The 20,277-nt window shown below is 40.6% G+C and overlaps 2 protein-coding genes across 4 annotated transcripts in view; one reads left to right on the forward strand and one right to left on the reverse strand.

The window, feature by feature from the left end:
* The window catches only part of LOC308061563 (uncharacterized protein), a 161,123-nt gene extending 146,073 nt beyond the window's left edge, over positions 1–15,050 (reverse strand). For both annotated transcript variants that reach the window (XM_080381729.1, XM_080381730.1), the window contains exon 1: positions 1–15,050. This exon is cut by the window's left edge. The gene's annotated coding sequence lies outside the window, so the exon portion shown is untranslated.
* Positions 15,051–15,175: 125 nt separating this feature from the next.
* Positions 15,176–20,277, forward strand: part of DTNBP1 (dystrobrevin binding protein 1) — a 73,754-nt gene continuing 68,652 nt past the window's right edge. The window contains exons 1-2 of one of the 2 annotated variants that reach the window (XM_080381726.1): positions 15,176–15,334; positions 18,773–18,823. In XM_080381726.1, the coding sequence (XP_080237852.1) occupies positions 15,279–15,334; positions 18,773–18,823 (107 nt within the window). In that variant the 5' untranslated portion in view covers positions 15,176–15,278. The remainder of the gene's footprint in view (positions 15,335–18,772; positions 18,824–20,277) is intronic. The other variant, XM_080381725.1, reaches the window with a different exon arrangement.

Here is a 20,277-nt window from a genome sequence, read left to right on the forward strand (position 1 = left end):
ACTTGGTCAGGTGAATCCATGACTGGAGTGCAGCTATCGATAGTGACAAGCTGTTCAGAAAGGACAGGTGAGGAAGGAGGGGTGGAGGGGTTGCCCTCTACATCACAAAATGGATGGAGTGTGAAGAGCTGTCTCTGAAGAACAGCCACAAGCAGGTTAAAAGCTTATGGGTAAGAATTAGAGACCAAGGCAACAGAACCTTGTGGCTGGTGTCTACTACAGGCTGCCCAATGAAGGGATTCTTACTCCAGCTACAGGAGCCATAGTGCTTGCAGGCTCTCATCCTGCTGGGAGACTTCAACCATCCCAATATATGCTGGAAAAGTAGTACAGCAAGCTGTAGGCCATCCAGAGGACTCCTGGAATGCATTGACGATAACTTCTTAAGCCAGGTAATAGCCCTACCAGAGGGGACACCAGACTGGACCTGATGGTCATCGATGCAAGTGAGCTAATTGATGATGTCATGATTAGAGGCAGCCTGGGCTGCAGTGATCAAACCATGGTGGAGTTCGCAGTCCTGAGGTGTATGGGTCAGATAAAAAGTAAAGTTGGGACCCTGAATTTTAGGAAAGGAAACTTTCAGCTGTTCAAGGAATTAGTCAATAGGACCACCTGGGAAACTGCCCTCGGAGGCAAGCGAGCAGAACAGAGCTGGCAGATCTTTAAGGATGCTTTCCATAAAGCCCAAAAGCTCTCAGTCCTCAGGTGTAAGAAATCAGGAAAGGAAGGCATCTTGCAACCTTTCAGTACTTAAAGTGGGTTTATAAGAAAGATGGGGACAAACATTTTAGTAGGGCCTGCTGCGACAGGACAAGGGGTAATAGTTTTAGACTAAAAGAGGTTAGATTTAGACTAGATATAAGAAAGAAAGTTTTTACAATGAGAGTGGTGAAACACTGGAACAGGTTGCCCAGAGAGGTGGTAGATACCCCATCCCCAGAAATGTTCAAGGTCAGGTTGGACAGGGCTCTGAGCAAACTGATCTAGCTGAAGATGTCCCTGCTCACTGCAGGGGGTTGGACTAGGTGACCTTTGATGGTCCCTTCCAACCCAACCTGTTCTATGAATGGCAAAGAGAAAACCACTGTATACTGACTGTAATACAGACCCCCATTCTCACCTGTGCCCCTCCAGGACAGGGCAGAGGAGTCAGGTGCAAAAGAGTGAAGTTGAGCATGGGAAAAGGGGGAGGAAAAGTGTTGTAATATCTGTCTTTGTTTCTCACTACCCACATCTATTTTAACTGGCAATAAATTAGATTAATTTTCACCAAATTAAGTCTGGTTTGCATGCAATAACTGGTAAGCAATCCTCCTGTCTTTATCTTGACCCATGAGCTTTCTTGTTCTTGCTTTTCCTATTTTCGCCCTCTGTCCCCTGAGGAGGGGGGAGTGAGTAGCTGGGTAGGAGTTTGGTCCTTTGCTACAGTTAACCCACCACAAAAACACACAATTAAATTTCTTTAATCTCAGAAATCGGCAGGCATCTGTTACTTCAGCTCCAGTCATTTCTGCATGTGGCTCTGAAAAGCTTTCATAATAGTTATTGTACCTTAAACTCAAGATTGCTTTGATGAAAGCAGTCTTCTTTAAATAAGACAAAGCATAATTTTACAGCTATCAACAAGGAGTCCTGCTTCAGTATGCCACAGGTAACTGCTACAGGTTATAGACAGTAATGTAATTTTGTTAATTTGTGAATACTGTTTCTAATACCAAATAAATCGACCAGTTGATAAATGGAATGAACTTAACCCAGTTTATGCTGTATAAAAAGAAGAAAATGAAACATTCATTTCTTAAAAGAAGGCACCACAAGAAATAAGCAAATTAAGGAATATTAATATTCAGCTCCACTCTTTTTCTTGTTTACAAGAGCCTGCTAGAAATTTTTTTGAAAAGCAGGTTTCAAATTATAAATGCCAATTTGACAGAATATAATTGATGGAAGAATACATCTATTCACTGGAATTGCTCAGCAGGAAACTTGTTCACCTGTCAGGATCCTGCAGGCTGACAAATTTCTGCTAGATGGCTCCCCTGCTCCAGGGAAGATGAGGAGGACTTCCCTGTCTGAAGACTGTGAGTTTCAGACTTCCAGGTCACTGAATCAGCAAGCATTCCTTCTGCAATGTCTGGAATGTAGTGCCTTGAAATCATGTAACACAGATACTGTATTAGAAAAATACTAATAATGCCTTACGGACACAAAGGCACTCTAGATGCAAGCTGGCCTTAGACAAAAATGGTGCGTACTGCTTTGACATTTCAGGTTTAAATGGGTTCCTTAACGAGAAGAGTTTTGTTAAGAAAAATGGGAGAATCTGACTTGTGCCTGTGTATCAGTGGATCTGGCCATACATCACCTATGCTTTTAACCTCATGCAACTTCAAAAATTCTTGGGAGATACAGCTTTTGTTTTATAATTTCAGTATTTTGCTTTGCTGCATCAGGATTTATCTTTCACTTGCTCTGGAAAAGACAGTACAAGAGTATTCTAAAACCATGTTCCATTAAGTTACACTTACGTAACCTCACTAACTTCAGTAGGCATCAAAACTTTGCAAATAGTTCTCCCTCTAATGACACTACAAAATTAAAAGTCATGCTGTTGCCCAGAGTAATTTTAGTTAGATCTAGTAGTTCTGATAATTTTATTAATTTTGATGGACTTTGAGATTCTTTTTTTCTGAGATGCGAGTATAATATGACAATAACTTTGAACCTGTTTTCCCAAGGAAGGAAGACATGCGACTGTACTGCCAGGCCTCTCCTTCCTAAACCTGTGAGTCCATTGAGCATTTAAGACTTCATATACAGTTCTCAGAGACAGTAAATTCCTATACATTTTGTGAAAACTGTTTCCTAGGGATGGATCAAAATCAGTGCTACCACTAAGGAAAAGCCAGCTGCAGTTCAGCCAGTTGGCCAGTCACCATGGATATAATGAACAGGCAATCAGCACACGCTCATTTCAGCAACAGCATATGTTGCCATATTCTCAGCCAAACTGGCAAAAGACATGGGAAGGAGTTGGAAGAAGTACTTGGGATGGGAAGGACTGAAGAATGTGGGAGAAAAAAATAATTTAAAAAACTTAAATTTAAAATAAAATCAAAAGTAATTTAAAAAAATTAGTTCCACTCTTCACAGAACAACTTTGGTATCTTAAAACTATAGGGTTTGCCTTGAATAAAGGAATGCATGAATCTCTTATACAGAAGATGTATATATACTTTAACACAAGTGAATCCCGACTTTTAGTCTGTATTTCTTTAAGTGACCATTTTTTTATAATAAGATGCATTTTACTGGAGGGCAAAGAGCTCATGTTTCATTTGTGAATGGAATGAAAAGCAATTTGTTCTGCTTTAGGAAGGAAATACAAAGTGAGAACTGTTTAAAAGGATTTTCAAACAGGAGAATGAATGGAGTAGGTGATGCATTCTTATTCTGGTAATAACAGAATGGACTAACGGCATCATCAATATGTGTATGTAAACTCAATTAATATGAACTTAATAGAATCACTAGATTTTAGTAAATAAAGCTGGATTGTTTTTCATCACCCAATGTCTGTTCTTCAGCCTATCTGTCAATTGTAAGACACAGAATGGTCTATTTATAATCAAATAACTTTTGTAAAAAATAGAAGTGTCTAGTATAAATTAGACGGCTAAGATTTTCTTCTTCTGCTGCAAAAATTAAAGTATTAAAGTCACGACATTAATTTATACATGCACACACATGTATACCTACATGTATAAAATATGATGTATATTACACTATTTTTTTCTTAGTCGTACTTAGGCTCTTCACAGAAAAAAGAAGCATGGAATCTCAGGCTGAAAAAAACCTTCAGACTAACATGAATATTTAAGGATGAGAACCTTGACAAGATCTGATTTCTAGTTATACAACAATTCCATCAGTAATTGCTGAATATTTAAAATCTTTTATGTTTGTACGTATTTGAGTCTTCATTTACTGATATTCAGCAAGCATTTTCAGAACCCGCAGTATCAAATGAGCTAATTTGAAATTACTGAATTACTCCTAGAGACTGATGATTTAGTGGAAGCAAAAAAACAGCACTGCCTGATTAAAGCAATACAGTAAAGGGATTACAGTAAGAATCAAAGAATTACCATTTTAGCTCAGTCTTCCACATAAAATCTGGGACAACCTCTACTTTCAAAGATTTGTGTCTTCACGTACAGGTGACATCAAATGTTGTACATATGAGTAAAAAGGAAGTACAGGCATCACCGAAGCCCAAAAAGGCTTCATGGTTGAAGTCGGCAGGGACCTCTGGAGGTCATCTGGTCCAACTCCCCTGCTCTAGCAGGACCATCTAAAGCAAGATGCCTTGGACCAGTCCATGTGTCTTTTGACTGTCTCCAGGGAGGGAGATTCCACAACTTCCTCGGCAGCCTGTGGCAGCGCTCAGTCACCCTCACAGTGAAGTGCTTCCTGATGTTCAGAGGGAACCTCCTGTGTTCTAGTTTGTGCCCGTTGCCTCTGGTCCTGTCACTGGGCACCACTGAGGAGAGCCTGGCTCTGTCTTCTTTACGTCCTCCTTTCAGGTATTTAAATACATGGATAAGATCCTCCTTGAGCCTTGTCTTCTCTAGATGAAACAGTCCCAGCTCTCTCAGCCTTTCTTCATAGGAGAGACGCTCCAGTCCCGTAATCATCTTTGTGGCCCTTCACCAGACTCTCTCCAGTACATCCATATATCTCTCTTTTACTGGGGAGCCCAGAAGTGGACACAGCATTCCAGGTGTGGCCTCGCCAGTGCCCAGCAGAGGGGAAGCAACGATCACCCCCTTCGACCTGCTGGCAATGTTCCTCTGTATGCAGCCCAGGACACCATCAGCCTTTGTTGCCACAAGGGCACATTGCTGGTTTGTGGTCAACTTGGTGTCCACCAGGACCCATCACATGAAATTACATTCATAAAATGTATTTTGTTCCTGTTCAACATACTTTTTTAACACACAGGGTGACTTTGCAACATCAAGGCAGATGTGAGTAAAGTCTTTAATATTACTGCCATGTACAGACAGTGCTAATACAAACACCAGTGTTCAAATCTGTCTGTTGCTTACTCAGTAAAAATAATTTCCTAGTTGAAGCTGCTAGTTGTAGGATATACCTAAGCAAATAAATAAAACCTTGATATTTTTTGAAGCTAACAGAGCTTCAGAGATGGAAGAGCAAAGGACTCTAAGGACTTGTAAAGCCAGACCTTGAGTACATATCTTTGGATTGAAACAAGTTTCTAGTTTAAAACCTGAGAGCAGTTCATAGTCCTTGTATCTCCCTACCATACTGCTGCAGTCCAGAATGAATCTAAACAATAAAACCATGCTGAAACTCTTAGGTTATCACACCGCTGTTGGAGACACGCTGCAAAAATGCCATGGAACTGCTCTATGAAAACAAGTGGATATTTGGCTACTAGACATGGATATTACTGTTATGTAAACATGTATGTAAGATTGGGGGGTTAAAAGTTGAATACATGAATTACTGAAGTAATATTTGATACACTGCTCTGAAAGAACTTACATAATTTCTGAAAGAAGTAAAATTCCTTGTTGTAAGGGAATGCTGTAAACACTCTGTCTAGGTTTACTTTTATTGTCTTTTCCCAGTAGAAATGATGCATAATATTTTGAAAGCTTGGGACTATCTTAGAGGAAAGTTTTCTGGTTCTGAATAACATTTATACTGTTCTGAGAACAAAAATAATATTTTCAAGCCTTACCTAGTTCCCTTACTCTGCCACAAATGTTTTTTATCTCTGCTACTGGGAAAAGGCAAGATTTCAGATGCATCTCTAACGGCAATGTATTTTCTCTCTCTCAGTTTAATATACTCATTTTGCTGAAGCGTCTTTAAGCCTCCCATGCATCCTATGTCAGAGGTTTGGTCTGAACAACATTAACCTCACTCTCTCATTCCTGCAAAGTCCAGCTGTTGTGGTTTAACCCCAGCCGGTTATTAAGTGCCACGCAGCCACTCGCTCACTCCCTCCTCACCCAAAGGGATGGGGATGAGAATCGGAAAGGAATGTAAAACTCGAGGGTTGAGATAAGAACAATTAAATAATTGAAATAAAATAAAAATGAAAAATCAATAATAATAATAATGACAATAACAGTTAAAATGAAAAGAAGGGAGAGAAGGAGAGGAATGAAATCCAAAGGGAAAGGAAAAAAGAAAACAAGTGAGGCACAATACAATTGCTCACCACCTGCTGACTGGTGCCCAGCCGGTCCCTGAGCAACGATCGGCACAGCCTGGCCAACCCCCCCAGTTTATATACCCAGCATGATGTCCCGTGGTATGGAATACCTCCTTGGCTGCTTCAGGTCAGCTGTCCTGGCTGTGTCCCCTCCCAACTCCTTGTGCCTCTCCAGTCCTCTTGCTGGCAGGGCCCAAGAAACTGAAAAGTCTTTGACTTAGTATAAACATTACCTGGTAACAACTAAAAACATCAGTGTGCTATCAACATTATTCTCACACCAAAGCCAAAACACAGCACTGCACCAGCTACTAAGAAGAAAATCAACTCCATCCCAGCTGAAATGAGGACACCAGCCCATGAAGACCTCCTATAGAAGTCAATACTATCTCTCACAGCAGTGTATCATCAACAAACAAGTCCAATTCAGTTTTTCCATTTTGTGTACATGGATATACAGGCCAGAATGATCAAACATAGTGCCTTAAATTGGGCACTGAAGTGCTTTATTTTCAGATGTGGCAGAATGGGCACATCCCACTTTTATTGACTTCAAAAGCTAGTTCTGTAACTGCAGGCACCTAAATACAAGCATTTGGCCTCTCTGTCTCAAGTGTTTTTCATATGAACAGCACTTGTCTATGCAATGTCCAGCAATGACAGCTGCTTTCAAAATGAAAAGTATACCTAAAAAAATAAAATAAAATTGAGAGCAAGCAGACTACACTTCAAATCAAAACTCGCCTATGCAATTCTTGTGTCCACCCTGAAGCTATGTAATTTGAAATATGGAGTGCTTTCCAGGAGGATGAGGTACTTCTGCTGTAGCCAGTAAAGCAACTCTACGTTGTCACAACAACTGTAAATAGACAAAATAAATAAAATTGACAAAAAGCACTGTGATAAGAAAGTTCTGCAGCAGCACACGAACCATTATGACTATTTCATTTCAATCAAACTGAATTATGCTCAATAAATAAAACATAATGTGATGACCAACAAAAAAAAAGCTCTGTCTCCAAGCTACTTACGGCATAAATGGATTAGATTCTGTGCATAATGGACTAGTAAACGGCAGACCCATATAAACTGAGGAAAGAGAATTCCATTTCAAATGCTGAAACAGTATGAAGTTGACAATTGCACAGAGTTATTAGCCAAATGCTAGGCAGTCAGCCAGAAGGCTTCAACAAAAATCGCCTTAAGCAAGAGCAGAAAACAAGGGGAGGAGTTAACGGTATTAAAAAAAAGTAATTAAATTCACTCACAGGATGATACTTGTCACCAGAAAGGCCAGAATGACAGATGATTAAGATCTTGTTAATGGAAAAAAAATCCAAAAAACAAAAGCGGATATAATGTAAGAGGAAGCCAGTGAAATTAGCAGTTTAGTACCAAATAAAAATCTAGAAAACTCCTCCATTAACAGCAAAGGAACAGCCATTTTATTCTGTCAGCCTGTAGTAATTCCCTTTAGAGTTCACTTGGATAATGAGCGATTAATGTCTGCGTGTAAAAAACTAAAACTGTGTCCTAATTGGGTTTGGCTGAGCTAATTGCCTCTGATCAATAAAACTGACACATAGTATGCTTGTCCTTCAAGAATCTCACTCTGGGCCCCATTCCACTTCCCTCAAACCATGCTTCTGACATCCAGGGGAGCAGAAATTGGTCACGTTAATAGAAAATTGGAAGTAATACACAAGAACTTAAATAGAACAGTAAGCGCTGGGGAAATGTGTATCTTATTCGACTAAAACCCCCTTGTGCTTCATGACACATCCCATCCACTCGCAGCAGTTTCCTCGCATTTTTGCAGTCCCTTCTCTGTGAACAACGTTTCTGTTGCTTCACTTACACCAGCACAGAGACACCAGTAGAGCCTCCTAGTGCTGACACAGCAAACAGCAATAAAAGGGGTGTCCCTCCCGGAACACATTCAAAAGATACAGGCTTTGCTAAAGCACTCTCCCTCATCCCGCCGAGTGTAGCTACACTCACACCAGCATTTTCCAGCACTGCAACGACAAGGAGAACACATGACTTCTTCCTCAAATAAACCAGTTATGCTTTATAGCCTAGAGGAACATCTAATCATATGATACAATGCCTACTCCAGCAAAATTACACACACGAACAACAGAAAATAGCAGATGCTTAATACTACTCCAAATATTATTGTACAGCATTCATTCATACTTAATACATCTCTTTTTATTTCCTTGACAACAGTGTCAAGATTAGTTATACAAGCTATGCAGTCTACACAAATGTCTTCTAATTAACAGGCTAAACCTGTCTGAAATAGGCAGCTGCTGTTTGTAAGATCATGGGATCGCCCTCCCAAAGACACAGAAGCATCGCTTCTTTTGAAATCAGTTACTATGAAGTGCATTCCTTCAGATCATTTCAACAGAAGTGACAATGCAAGAGTCGCTGGAAGTAGTGTAACCTAGTATTCTGCTAGGAGACAGGGACACAAGGCTCTTATCTCTGCTTTTTTTTTCTGAAGATCACCTGCATTGTCCATAAAAATTCAAGCAAAACAGTGTAACGCGGATCTCCCCACCCTGCTTAACCAGGAGAAAGGAGCTTACGAAAGCAACACTGTGACTGTCAAATACAAGGTGACCACTGCACATTGAGCTTGATGCCATTCAAACCCGTAGCAGTTTTTAAGGTGTCCTTCGGAGAAGAAATAAGCCATGAACTGTACTTAACACGTGATCAGTATTATTTTGCTCATTTAAGACACATGCACTTCCAGAGAAATGAATACTAGTAGCTCTCTCTCTCTTGTTTTTCTATACACAGCTGTGCCCTCTAGTGGAAGCAGCGAATTCATGACATATTTTGTCCTTTTCTCAAAATCAGCACACTTTGAACTACATTCGTAGCTGAAGTTACCATCCTTGCTTTCTTTTAGGAAGCTGTTGTATTAACTTCAAAGAATTTAATTGTACAGAAGTTTCAATATACTGAGAGAATCCAAATTACAACTTTTTAAATAAAGTCCTCAGTTTTGAAGCATCCTTCCTATTAGTTGTTACTGAAAATCCTGTTTCGTGGTCATTTAAATAATGTCAGAGATAAGGTCAATTCAATTAATTTGGGAAAAGATAAAATGAGCTCAAGTAGTCTGGAGCCATTGCTGATCTATTCCAATGATACTTTCTTAGCAAAAGCACATAAAAAGGACAGAAAACTTCAGTAAGAGTAGAAAATATAGTTTCAGTCTGAACTTTCATTTCCAAGCTCACTGTCAGAGAAACAGCCAGAACACATGATCTTACTGTGCAGTACTACATCTGACTTTCAAGCAGCAGCAGGTTCAACATTTTGTCTTTGGTTGTCTCACTGACAACAGCAGCACCAAAGATGGGAGGGTCTTGGCTGACTATTTTAAAAAAAGGCAAAAAGATAAAAGACTAGGAATAAAGTGAAGGCATAAAAGAGGACAAAGGAAAGACAGCAGGAGCCCATGTCCTGCATTCTATGCAGTTTTCAAGCTCTGCCACCTTGAAACACCTTGAAACTGCCACCTGAGCAGTAACAGCAAAATTATTGTTCCCATCTCTGTGACTGAACACTACCATGACAGAAGATACAGAAAAATACAAAGTCATCCCACTGAATCTGGGTAGGTTTCAGGACAGGAGAGGAACAGCAGCCACATTGAGACAGTCACTCCTTTCAGGACCAGTTTTCCCACTACATCCAGCCAGGTATAACTACACGCTTCCCCTGGAAATGTCTGCCCCCAGGTATGTGTTCCTGTCTCTTTCCCAATATCAGATTCAGCAATGAGGATCCTGCAGAAGGGATCTGTTTAACTTCCTAACTCTGCTAAGACACCAATTCCCCCCACCCCCAATTTTTCCCTACAGATCAGAAAGGTAGCAATTTATCACGTCTACAATCATCAGATACTATCTAAGAGAAGTGGGAGATGAGGACCAGGGAATTTCATCATTATTTATCTCTACCATTGTAGCGAGCCCCCCCTCCAAAGTCTCTTTCATAGAAACAGTAAAACTGAAGTAACATGCTTTATCTTGTACTCCAGTCAAGTCTCATTTACAACACTTACCTGGGCTTATTAATTCCAACTCCATTCTATTTTTTTAATCATTATCTTAGTGCAGGGTACTATACATACAAACTTGCAGTTTATACTAAGCCAATCTTCAAATTTTCCACGGAAAAATATTGAATACAGATTTATAAATATCTTTCATGCTGTCAGAAAGGTGGTCCATTAAAACGTTAACATTTAAACCAGTTTTTTTAATTTATATTAACCTGGAATATTAAGTTGCATAGCTGTTCTTGTATGAACCAAATTAAGAATATTTTTACTTGTGGGACAGAAATTATTCTTCCAGTTCTCACTAGGACTGGCAATGATTACTGTCCATATCTTCTTGTGCTAGATTCCAGGAGAAGAAAATAAAAATGATTTAAAAAAATCCTCAAACTAACTTGCTTTATTGAGATAAAAGGATATTCTCTAGTTATATAACTTAAGAGCTTTGTGTCAGCTGCAGAGACTTTGTTACATTTCTAAAAAAACAAGTTAGTAGTACAGGTAAGAGCAGAAATTAACTCTTACTAGGAAGCTATAAAGGTTAATTTGGAGAAGGGAGCTCTTAGAAGCTGCTAGAAATAGTAATAGGCCTCAGTATAGGTGAGACTATGACAGACAATTCTTATGATGTAATGCTCAAATTTGGTTTCCGCTTATGTCACGTGATCCTGTTGACGCTTTGGGCACACTAAACTCTTCAGTAGGTACCAACCTTTCTTATCAGCATGCAATGCAATTTCTGCAAGAAATGCTGTATCAGACCTTAATACACATCTTCATTTTTAGCTTTTATCAATTAAAAGTAGTAGAGCTTTAGAATTAAAGTTTATTTTGGCTATTTCTAACAACATTTAAGCTTTATATCACTATAGAGCTAGCTAGGAAAATAAACTACGTATAGAGTCCAAGAGCTATGATGTCCACTAGTCAACTTCTAATCATATTCTACAAATCTTTTAACCTAAAAAATTATGGAATTTGCAATCAAAAATCTGAAAATAAAGAGAGATTGTTAAATCATGCTGTTGGTTTAACCATAAGCCGTCCCTCCGGTATTTTAATTCTCCCCACCTACCCCACTGTATGTGTGATAATAATGTCACAAGATTAAAGCAAGAACTCTGTCATTTGACACAAGTTGTTTCTAGGGAGCTCCATTGATCAACAATTAGTAAACATCTCCTGCCTTGTGTCAGAGCCCTGAGGGTACTTAACGGCCCTCACCAACTTCACCTGTGGCTTCCAGCCACATCCTCTAACCACAGGTCCAGGAAGTCCTCCCAAGCTTAGATCTTCAGTCTCTGAACTTTGTTGTAGGGGTGCTCGTCTCCAGCAGTGACCTCACCTGGCACCTTAAACCATTTAAAATTGCATGCAATTTTTTGATGTGAGAAATGGAACTTGGATTCAAATTCATGACGTGAATTCATGACTGAAAAAGCAGCAGAGGAGCTGGTATTTGGTTCTGACTCAGAAAATCTGAACTTTGTTCCCATCTTGAACTGAATGGATGTTGTGTGTTATTTTGTACCACCTGCATTATTTTGAAAGAAATTGAAAACTTGTCCAAGAATGACATTTTTACTATTTAATGACAACAGAATTCAGTTTCACAGGACTTTAGCATGTCTTCTAAGCTATACCTAACATAGCACTTCCACTTCAAGCATTCAAAAATTACATGAAGGCCAAACCAGCTTCCACCAGCAAGACTGAGGAGAAGATAACAAAACTAATTCCACAAACTTGAGAAATTTTGAAGGGCTGAGATTTTTTTTTTACTATTTCTAGTCAGTTTAGAAATGTCATATTGGAGCCTACAAGTGCACTCAGAATCAGAGATCAAGCCATAGAGCAGACAGACATCTAAACAAACTAAGTTTCACATCAGAACAACAGAAGGGGGAAGTATTTAATCCTGTCTTTCACTGCAGAGCTTAATGGGGATGAGCCTAGTCTCTTTGCAGTATCATCCCCCAGAGCAGTCTTAACGTAATGTCAGCCTAAACTGGCATCACTAAAGCTTAGGAAAAGGTGGAATCATGCAAAGGTAGGACTAGGGGTGACTTTGGTCTGCTTAAGTTCTTACAGAAATGTAACCTAACTTAAGCCTCCAAGGGCTGCTGATCTAGAACAGTAAAGAAATCTTCATTTACCACTTCGGTTATCCAGTCAAATACATCTCTGTGCTTTTTACTTTAAATATTTATTGCTACCAACTTATATCACTGTTCTCTACAGACATGCAAAGCATAGAAAGCTTATGCTTTTGTTGTAGAGACCAGTTTAGCCACTTACAGGATACTCGCATAAGATTTTACCTGTGTTAATACTTGAGAAGCAGAAGAACTAGGAAGGCTCAAATTCAGGTCATAATTACTATCAAATAACCAGCCGTGAACTACTTAATTACTAAATGAGAACAGGTGCTTGATATTAAAGTTATTTAGCATTAACTTTATCTCTAGAAAACTTGATCCAAAGGCTCTGACAGAATTTTAGGTGGTACTGTTTTGAATTAACACCTGAAGGATATGTTCCTGTCTCAAAAGTTTGTCTTGCTGCCTGAAAAAGTAATAATTTACATTGGATCAAGCAGATGAACAGTTGTCTGTTTGCTAAATTAATTGCTATTGTACATTAATATTAATTAATTAGTTTAAATACTTAACTTATGTAGGGGCTCTGAATTAAGCCATGTAATTCGCCTTCAGTGATGAAATGCTGTAGCTCTGTACTTTCTGGACAAACCAGGGAATGTCCAGGTCAGACCAACAAGAAGTTTGAAAAGTGACTACAAGGAAAAAAATAAGGAACTGGGCTTACTCTAGAAACAAAAAGGATCAAACTAAAAATGTGAGCTGATAACTTAAGCTTGAAGAATCTCCTTCATTTTAAGTTCCAAAAAACTAGTTAAACAAAACTCTGCATAGTCTATTTATAATTCACCACATCCCTTGAGCACAGCATGTGCTCTTAGAAGTCTCTTCCATGCCTGTACTTCTAGGATTACTGTGACTATTAACACCACCTCAACGCGTTTCTTTTCCCAAATTCTACACAGAGATGGCAATGAAAGTGTACAAGACAGCAGTCTTTGAACAGTTTCTTTTTAACTGCAAAGGAAGCAATGGAGTCTAAAAGTGTTTACTCACTGTGAATTATTAGTCACTGCTGACAAAAACATTCACAAGAAAATTGTAAATATGTAACACAGAAGAAAATCATATGTCTTCTCAAAGGAAAGGTGAAGATTAAAGGTTAAAACCCCTGCCTTGTTTTCTAAAGACTTCAATTCCCATAACATATATATTACCCAAGGCCAGATTGCACAGCTTTTGTCAGCATTCATAATGCATACCTGTGAATACATCAGAAGAAAATTGTTGATTCAAGTCCTTCGAAGCCCTCTTAGTCTGAAGAGCTAACTGCTCAGGGAAGTGGAAGGTGTCTACTTTCAGATGTTTCTAAGCCAAGCAAGAGAAAAGTACTGTCAAAATGTCCTATGTTCTTTTACAGAACTTCATATGCAGTCTACCATGAAAACAGTATTTGTGACCTCAAGACAAGGTGAGATACATCCGTTTCAATGCTTAGAAAGATCAACCTAATTATTTTTATATTTTTTTAGCAAGCATTTAGCTTTTAACTTGTAATAAGGCCAAAGAGCAATACTGGTTTTCAATGAGCCACATCAGAAACAACCTATAGGTCCTATATTCTTCTAAAAAGCACACAAGCAGAGAGTGAATGTGGTTATGGTGTCAATTTTTCAGTTGATTCAATGGACCTCATACCACTCTTGAGTATACTTCTGCAATATTGAATGACATATACCCCAGCTCCCCTCTACATACATTCTCCTTGTACCAAATAATTTCAGTGCGCACCACTTTTTTTTTTTTTTTTTTAAATCAACCAAAGCTGATTTGGTTAACAAATAAAATGTTTTGACTTTGAAATTTCAGCAGCTTTATGTAAAAATCAAAGTCTCAATGAGATGCAAAGTTAAAAATTTCCCAGATTCATCTAAATCATAGGTCCACATTCCTCAAGTACTAACTGAAAACACACATGGTAGGAGTCTCCCTGTGACTGTAAACAGTCATCCAGTTGTTCTGTAAAGGTGATTTCACTTAAACTGTCTCAAGATTAACTGAGTGACTTGTAAGTTATTATTTGAACAGATAGTACCTAGAAGCTTCATTAAAACTTTTAACTGCATTATTGACTACTGGTAATAACTAACAGTCATTATTGGGTTGCTGGGTTTTTTTTCCATTCTTTTCAAGAGTCATTAATATCTATAAAAGCCTGGCAGTCTCCAAAGAAAACAGTGGGCCACACAGACAAACACAGCTCAACTATGCGCTTTGCAAGGACTTTTGAGATGTTATCATCTATCTTTTACTCCAAGAACTGAGCAATGTGAGATCCAGTGGTTTTGCTTTCCAGACTTTGCAGATACTGCTGCAAAGCCTGACTCCCTGAGCTCACTCCCATGCTACTACTGCTAACGCCAAACCCTGAAGGCGAGGGCCCCAACCTGCCAAGGAGCTCACTGCGATCTTTAAAAAGCCTTTAGCTACAACTGAAGGGATCCAAGTGCTTCTCAACATCTACCCTCGATACCTCCTGGGCTTTAAAGGCCGTTCTACCCGGCGTTACTGGCGCATCGGGAACCCAAACCAAGAGACCGACCTCCCCCCGGCGTTACTGGCGCATCGGGAACCCAAACCAAGAGACCGACCTCCCCTCGGCGAGAGTGTGAGGCAACTCACGCCGCCCGCCCCGCCCCCAGCCCCCCCACCGGAAGGGAGGGGGCGGGCCTTCCGCTGGACGCGAGGCGGGGGCTGGCCGCCGCAGGCCCGCCCCGCCCGCCGCTGAGGGGAGGCGGGAGCCGGGCGCCCCGCTGCTGCCGGGAGGGCTGCGACGATGCTGGAGACGCTGCGGGAGCGGCTGCTGAGCGTCCAGCAGGACCTCACCGCCGGGTGGGTGGTGCCCCCGGGCTGGCCTTGTGGGGCTGGGGGGGAAGCGGGGTCCGCAGCCGGGCGGGGAGGGGGAAGCAGGTGAACGGGGGCTGGGTGAGGGCGGGGACTGGCCCGGCGGGCGGGAGAGGAGGCGATTGCGCAGGCGGGACCCCCGGCCGCGGTCCCTTCCCTGTCACCGCGGCTGCCCTGGCGCCCGCCCCGCTGCCTGGAGCGCGGCCCGGGGGTCTCATCCGCCCACCCTCCCGCCCCGGTTGAGCGGCTCATGGCGGCGGGCCAGCCCTGGCCGCGGTGCGGCGGCCCGGGGAGGCGGGGGGTGCCTGGCGCCCGGGAGGCAGATGCGGGCCGGGGGAAGAAAGAGGCTGCTGTGCCGAGCCAGTGAGGGAGATATGAATCGGGTCAATTAACGCTCTTGAATGTTTTATGAAGTAACTGACCTTCAAGGTTTTATGGACTCACGTAATCGCTTAAAGAGCACCGCCGCACTCCGGCGTATGAAAAGCTGTTCTTCCCTTGGGAGAAAACACTTGGCGGGGGGGGGGGGGGGGGAGGGAGGCGCACAGGATAAACGGACGCAGCAGCCCTTTGCTTGCATTAAAAAACGGAAAGATATTCTTCCTACGTTGCCTCACAAGGTTTTTATTAGATGGGCCCGGTATCTGTGGTATTTTAAGTTCAGGCAGGTGGTCCAGACGAGCGTTACTGAAGTCTGGATGGCTGGAGCACAAGGTCATGCCTGCGCTGCAAAACTGTCAGCTCATAACGCCCAGCAGGAGAGTATCGTGCTGTAGTCAGTTACTTTAAAAAACTGCATGGGCTTTGGAAATGTTGAGGCTGGCTTATAATACCCCTACAGTAAATATTTACGTATAGTGATGGATGTTTGTGTACTCTAAAAAACTAAAATAAATAGTTTATAATGACTTATTTGCATCACTATATGATGATCCACAGAAATTGATAGAATAAGCTACCAATCAACCAGATAAATTGTTTATACATTGTCTGTCTCATATTAGCAAACAGTAATTAAATGTTACAATGTCTTAAGAATACAGCCAAAGGCATTGCTTTATTGAAGTCTTTGTGTTTCGCTGTTACTTTTAGAATTCTCTCAGAGTTTGATGCCTCAGTACAAGGGAAGGTTCTTTTCCAAAAGGTGTTTTTTACATGATGAAAGAGGACAACAGAAAAGTCATAACATGCTCTGGATCTGATGATCATTTAACTCTGTATCTCCATGTATTGCTGCAGTGGAGTCAGTATGTTTCTATGTAGTCTCTAATCTGTCTCCTTTCTTGTATTGCAATGTTTTGTTCTGTTTTGAGAACAGTCTCTGATTTCATCATTTCTGTCGTGTTTTAGCAGTTCCATTAATGGGCCCTTCTTGGAGTGTCCTGTCTTTAAGTGTTGTTTTCATCTGCAATGTCATCTTTGTTGCCATTGGGAACCTGTATCTCAGACCATAGTAGCAGAGGGTGTGGAGAGCATCAGTGTTTTTCCTGTACTGTCCCTGTGCGTTCAAGCCAGAACATGACTTGTCCTGCTTGGTCCCTTTCCCTTCCTAAACAATCCAACCTCAATGCCATAGCGTTCTGGATTACTCTTGTTTCCTAGCCCACCAAACTGGTAATAGAAGTAGTTTTATGCTGTTCAGACTTTAGCTCAAAGTGGTCAAAGCCCAAAGAAAATATTTCTGGTGTCAATAAAGTGGCCAACTTGTTAACTACATGTTAATTTCCACACAAAGTGGAACAGCTGGATTTCTTGAAACATAGGAAGGGAGAAACTTTTCCAGGGCTTCTAAGAAAATAAAGAAATGTTTATGTACAGCTAAAACCGATTAAATCTGGGGTTGTGTGGCCTAAAGAAAAAACAGTTTAGGGTTATTAGCTATTTCTATGTACAAAGAAATTAGCTCCTCTTTGCTCAGCTGTGTCTGCTGTCTACTTCTGTGTATCCTCTGAGTGAGGTATCTGAATTTTGACCCATTTACCTGCAAGCAATCATTTCCAGGAGGAGAGGAAGAAAAAAAAAAAAAAACAAAACACAAAACCAACAACAGAAGAGTGAGCTGTGCTTGTCTGTGCTCAGGCAGTGATTTGTGTACTTCTGCCAGCTTGAGTGATGTGGCTTGCACTACCTCTACTTTGTACAGAGAACACTGCTGAAAGGAAGTTGATACTGTGTAGTCTAATGAAAAATCCTTCAACCTTTACTTCTGACTGCCTAGCAGATACTCTCTTAAGAGAACTGGTAGTTGTGACCCAGCAATTCCTTCTATCCCTGTATGCAGAGGAGCACTGCTATTACAGACTGGGGTGCGTACTGGGGAACATGACAGGGGAGAAAGGCAAAATCGCAGTGCTTTCTGCAACAGTGTTGCTCTTCATCAGTGTGCTGAGGTTGTTGCTACATGGCTTGACTATAACAAACAGCTCTGTAACAGGGAATGGAAATCTGCCTTAGCGTGTCTTTCCTCAAACTTAACCACCTATTTTGCTGTAGAGCTTTGAGTTTTCTTCTTTGAGTTCCTGGAAATTGGTGGTGGTCAAGACTGGGTGAGTTATTTGGCTCGCCCTGGAAGCAGCCTGAATTTTTGTATATTGGGGTGTTTCTCAGACACTGGATCACTCAGGATTGTGTATCTCTGTGTCATGTGTGGAGGATTTTGGCACTCATAAGCTTGTTTCCATCTTGCTTGTGTCTGTGTCCCTTGTTTCTTCGTAACCCTTGCTGTCCTGGACAGCTGGAACTCCAGAGGGCATAGAGGCTGAGGACAGAATAGCTGGAGGTTTTGGTTCTCACTCTACAGTGCCAGCTTGACTGGTGTATGTGGGTTGTTGGTTGGGGGTTTTTTTGGCTGGTTGGTTTGCTTTTAGTTTCTTAGGAGCAAGATACCAGTCAGTTTGAAATTGGCCATAGGTGAAACAAGCCTCAGATAGGCTCAGTAGCAGTGCATTGTGTTGATGCTGCTGGAGATTCTGATAGCTGGCAGAAGAAAAGTTGTGCTTGTGCTAGTTTTGTATTGGGAGACTTATGACAAGTGGGTACACGTGTCTGTGTGACTGTCATGCTTTTCCTTGGCGCATAGGTAATCTTCTAAAGGGTGTTCTTCAGGATTGGATTTGTTATTTCTATGCAGATCTTTAATACCTGTCTGGTAAGGAAACAGTGTTGAGAGCTGAATGACTTGCATATATAGCTTCCATTAAACTTTTTATACCCAATTGCCTGATCCACTTGTAGAAAAAGCTCATAATTTATAAGCAGTGTCAGTAGAAATCATTTCACATGACAGTCTCCATAAAATTAGGGGAAATTTAATTTAGCTGAAACAAGATTAACTACAATAGACTGGAATTAACACACATGTTCAAACAAGTTGTTCTCTGTTTTTGGTGTTGGAAATGTCTAATGGTTTTGTGGTTTTATTTGTAGGTTGAAGACTTTGGGTGACAAATCAAGAGAAGCAAAAAAAAGCAGGCAGAGGTACTTCTGAATCTCTTAATGTATAGCATTGATCTAGGATGCTCTTGTTAAAGCAAAATTTAACATGGCTCGTATATAGGTGCCAGTTACAACAGTGTTTGTATATAATTTTACAGTCTTATTTTGACAAAAGTTTTACTCATAATATTGGGGGAAATACTTTGTTTAATAAACCTTCATTGATAGGCCTAAATAATTTCTGATGGCCATCAATCAATTTATAAATGAGTATTTAAATTATGTGAATAGTCAAAATTATTGTAGTACTTAATAGAAGATTCAGGTTGCAGTACACTGAAATGTAATTGTTTACAATCTGTGATTCTCATGTAGTAAAACTAATTCAGTTTTTTTAGTGTAAGAACAGAAATATAAACCTTTTTATTGTGGAAAATACATATATATGTATAATGGAGTACTTCAATTATCTGTTTCAGGAAGATTTAAAAATTGTGGTGTGGTTTTTTTATCTTTTGCATTTTAGTATATTCATTCTTTCAACCTGTGTAAACTGTAGGGAGACTACTTAATGTCTTTAAGTGGTGTCTGTGAATGTGGCATCTTCAAATAAGCTCAGATATGCTATAGTCTGAAGCATGTTCTTACTAAAACACAGCATGTAGGCACAAATTAGTTTTAAAACAATCCCTGGACAAAAAGTAAGGCATCTGAAATAAACTGTATTAAGTTCTGAAGCTTGATGTTTTGGTTGTAAAGGTTTTTTTAGCAGAAGACTGGTTGCATTGACAAGACACAGAAACTAAACTAAGAAAGGGTGAAGGTTTGGCTGAAACTGTTTTAGGCATCTCCCTTCTCTGTATGTTTCCAGTCCATAATGGTTTGGTTCAGATGGTGTACTGTAAATATCCATCACTTTTTGAGCAAAGCACTGGGTGAACCAATTGAATCACTACAAATAGGGGAATGCTGGGGTTACTTTTTTGCTGATGAAGTTCTGGGACAAATGTATCTTAGCTTGGTTGTGAGGATGGCTGAGAGCTTGTGGGCGAGGAGCAGAGAGGCCGGTAAGGGTGGCATTGTGATGGGAGTTTGTTCCTGATCATCTGATCTGGGAGTGAATGATGTCTTCTCTAAACAACTCAAGGAATTCTCAATCATTTGTCATGGTTTAACCCTGGCTAGTGACAAAGCCCCACGCAGCCACTCGCTTGTTACCCCCACAGAGGGATGAGGGAGAGGACTGGAAGAGTTAAAGTGAGAAAATCCATGGGTTGAGGTAAAGACAGTTTAATAGGCAAAGCAAGGGCCATGCACACAAGCAAAGCCAAACAAGGAATTAATTCAGTACTTCCCACTGGCAGACAGGCATTCAGCCATCTCCAGGAAAGGAGGGCTCCATCATGCGTAACACTTGCTTGGGAAGACAAATGCAATAATGCTGAATGTCCCTTCCTTCCTTCTCCTTCCCCCAGCATATATATACACAGCATGAT

This window comes from Falco punctatus (genome assembly GCF_963210335.1).
Source record: "Falco punctatus genome assembly, chromosome: 3".
NCBI classification, from domain to species: Eukaryota; Metazoa; Chordata; class Aves; order Falconiformes; family Falconidae; genus Falco; species Falco punctatus.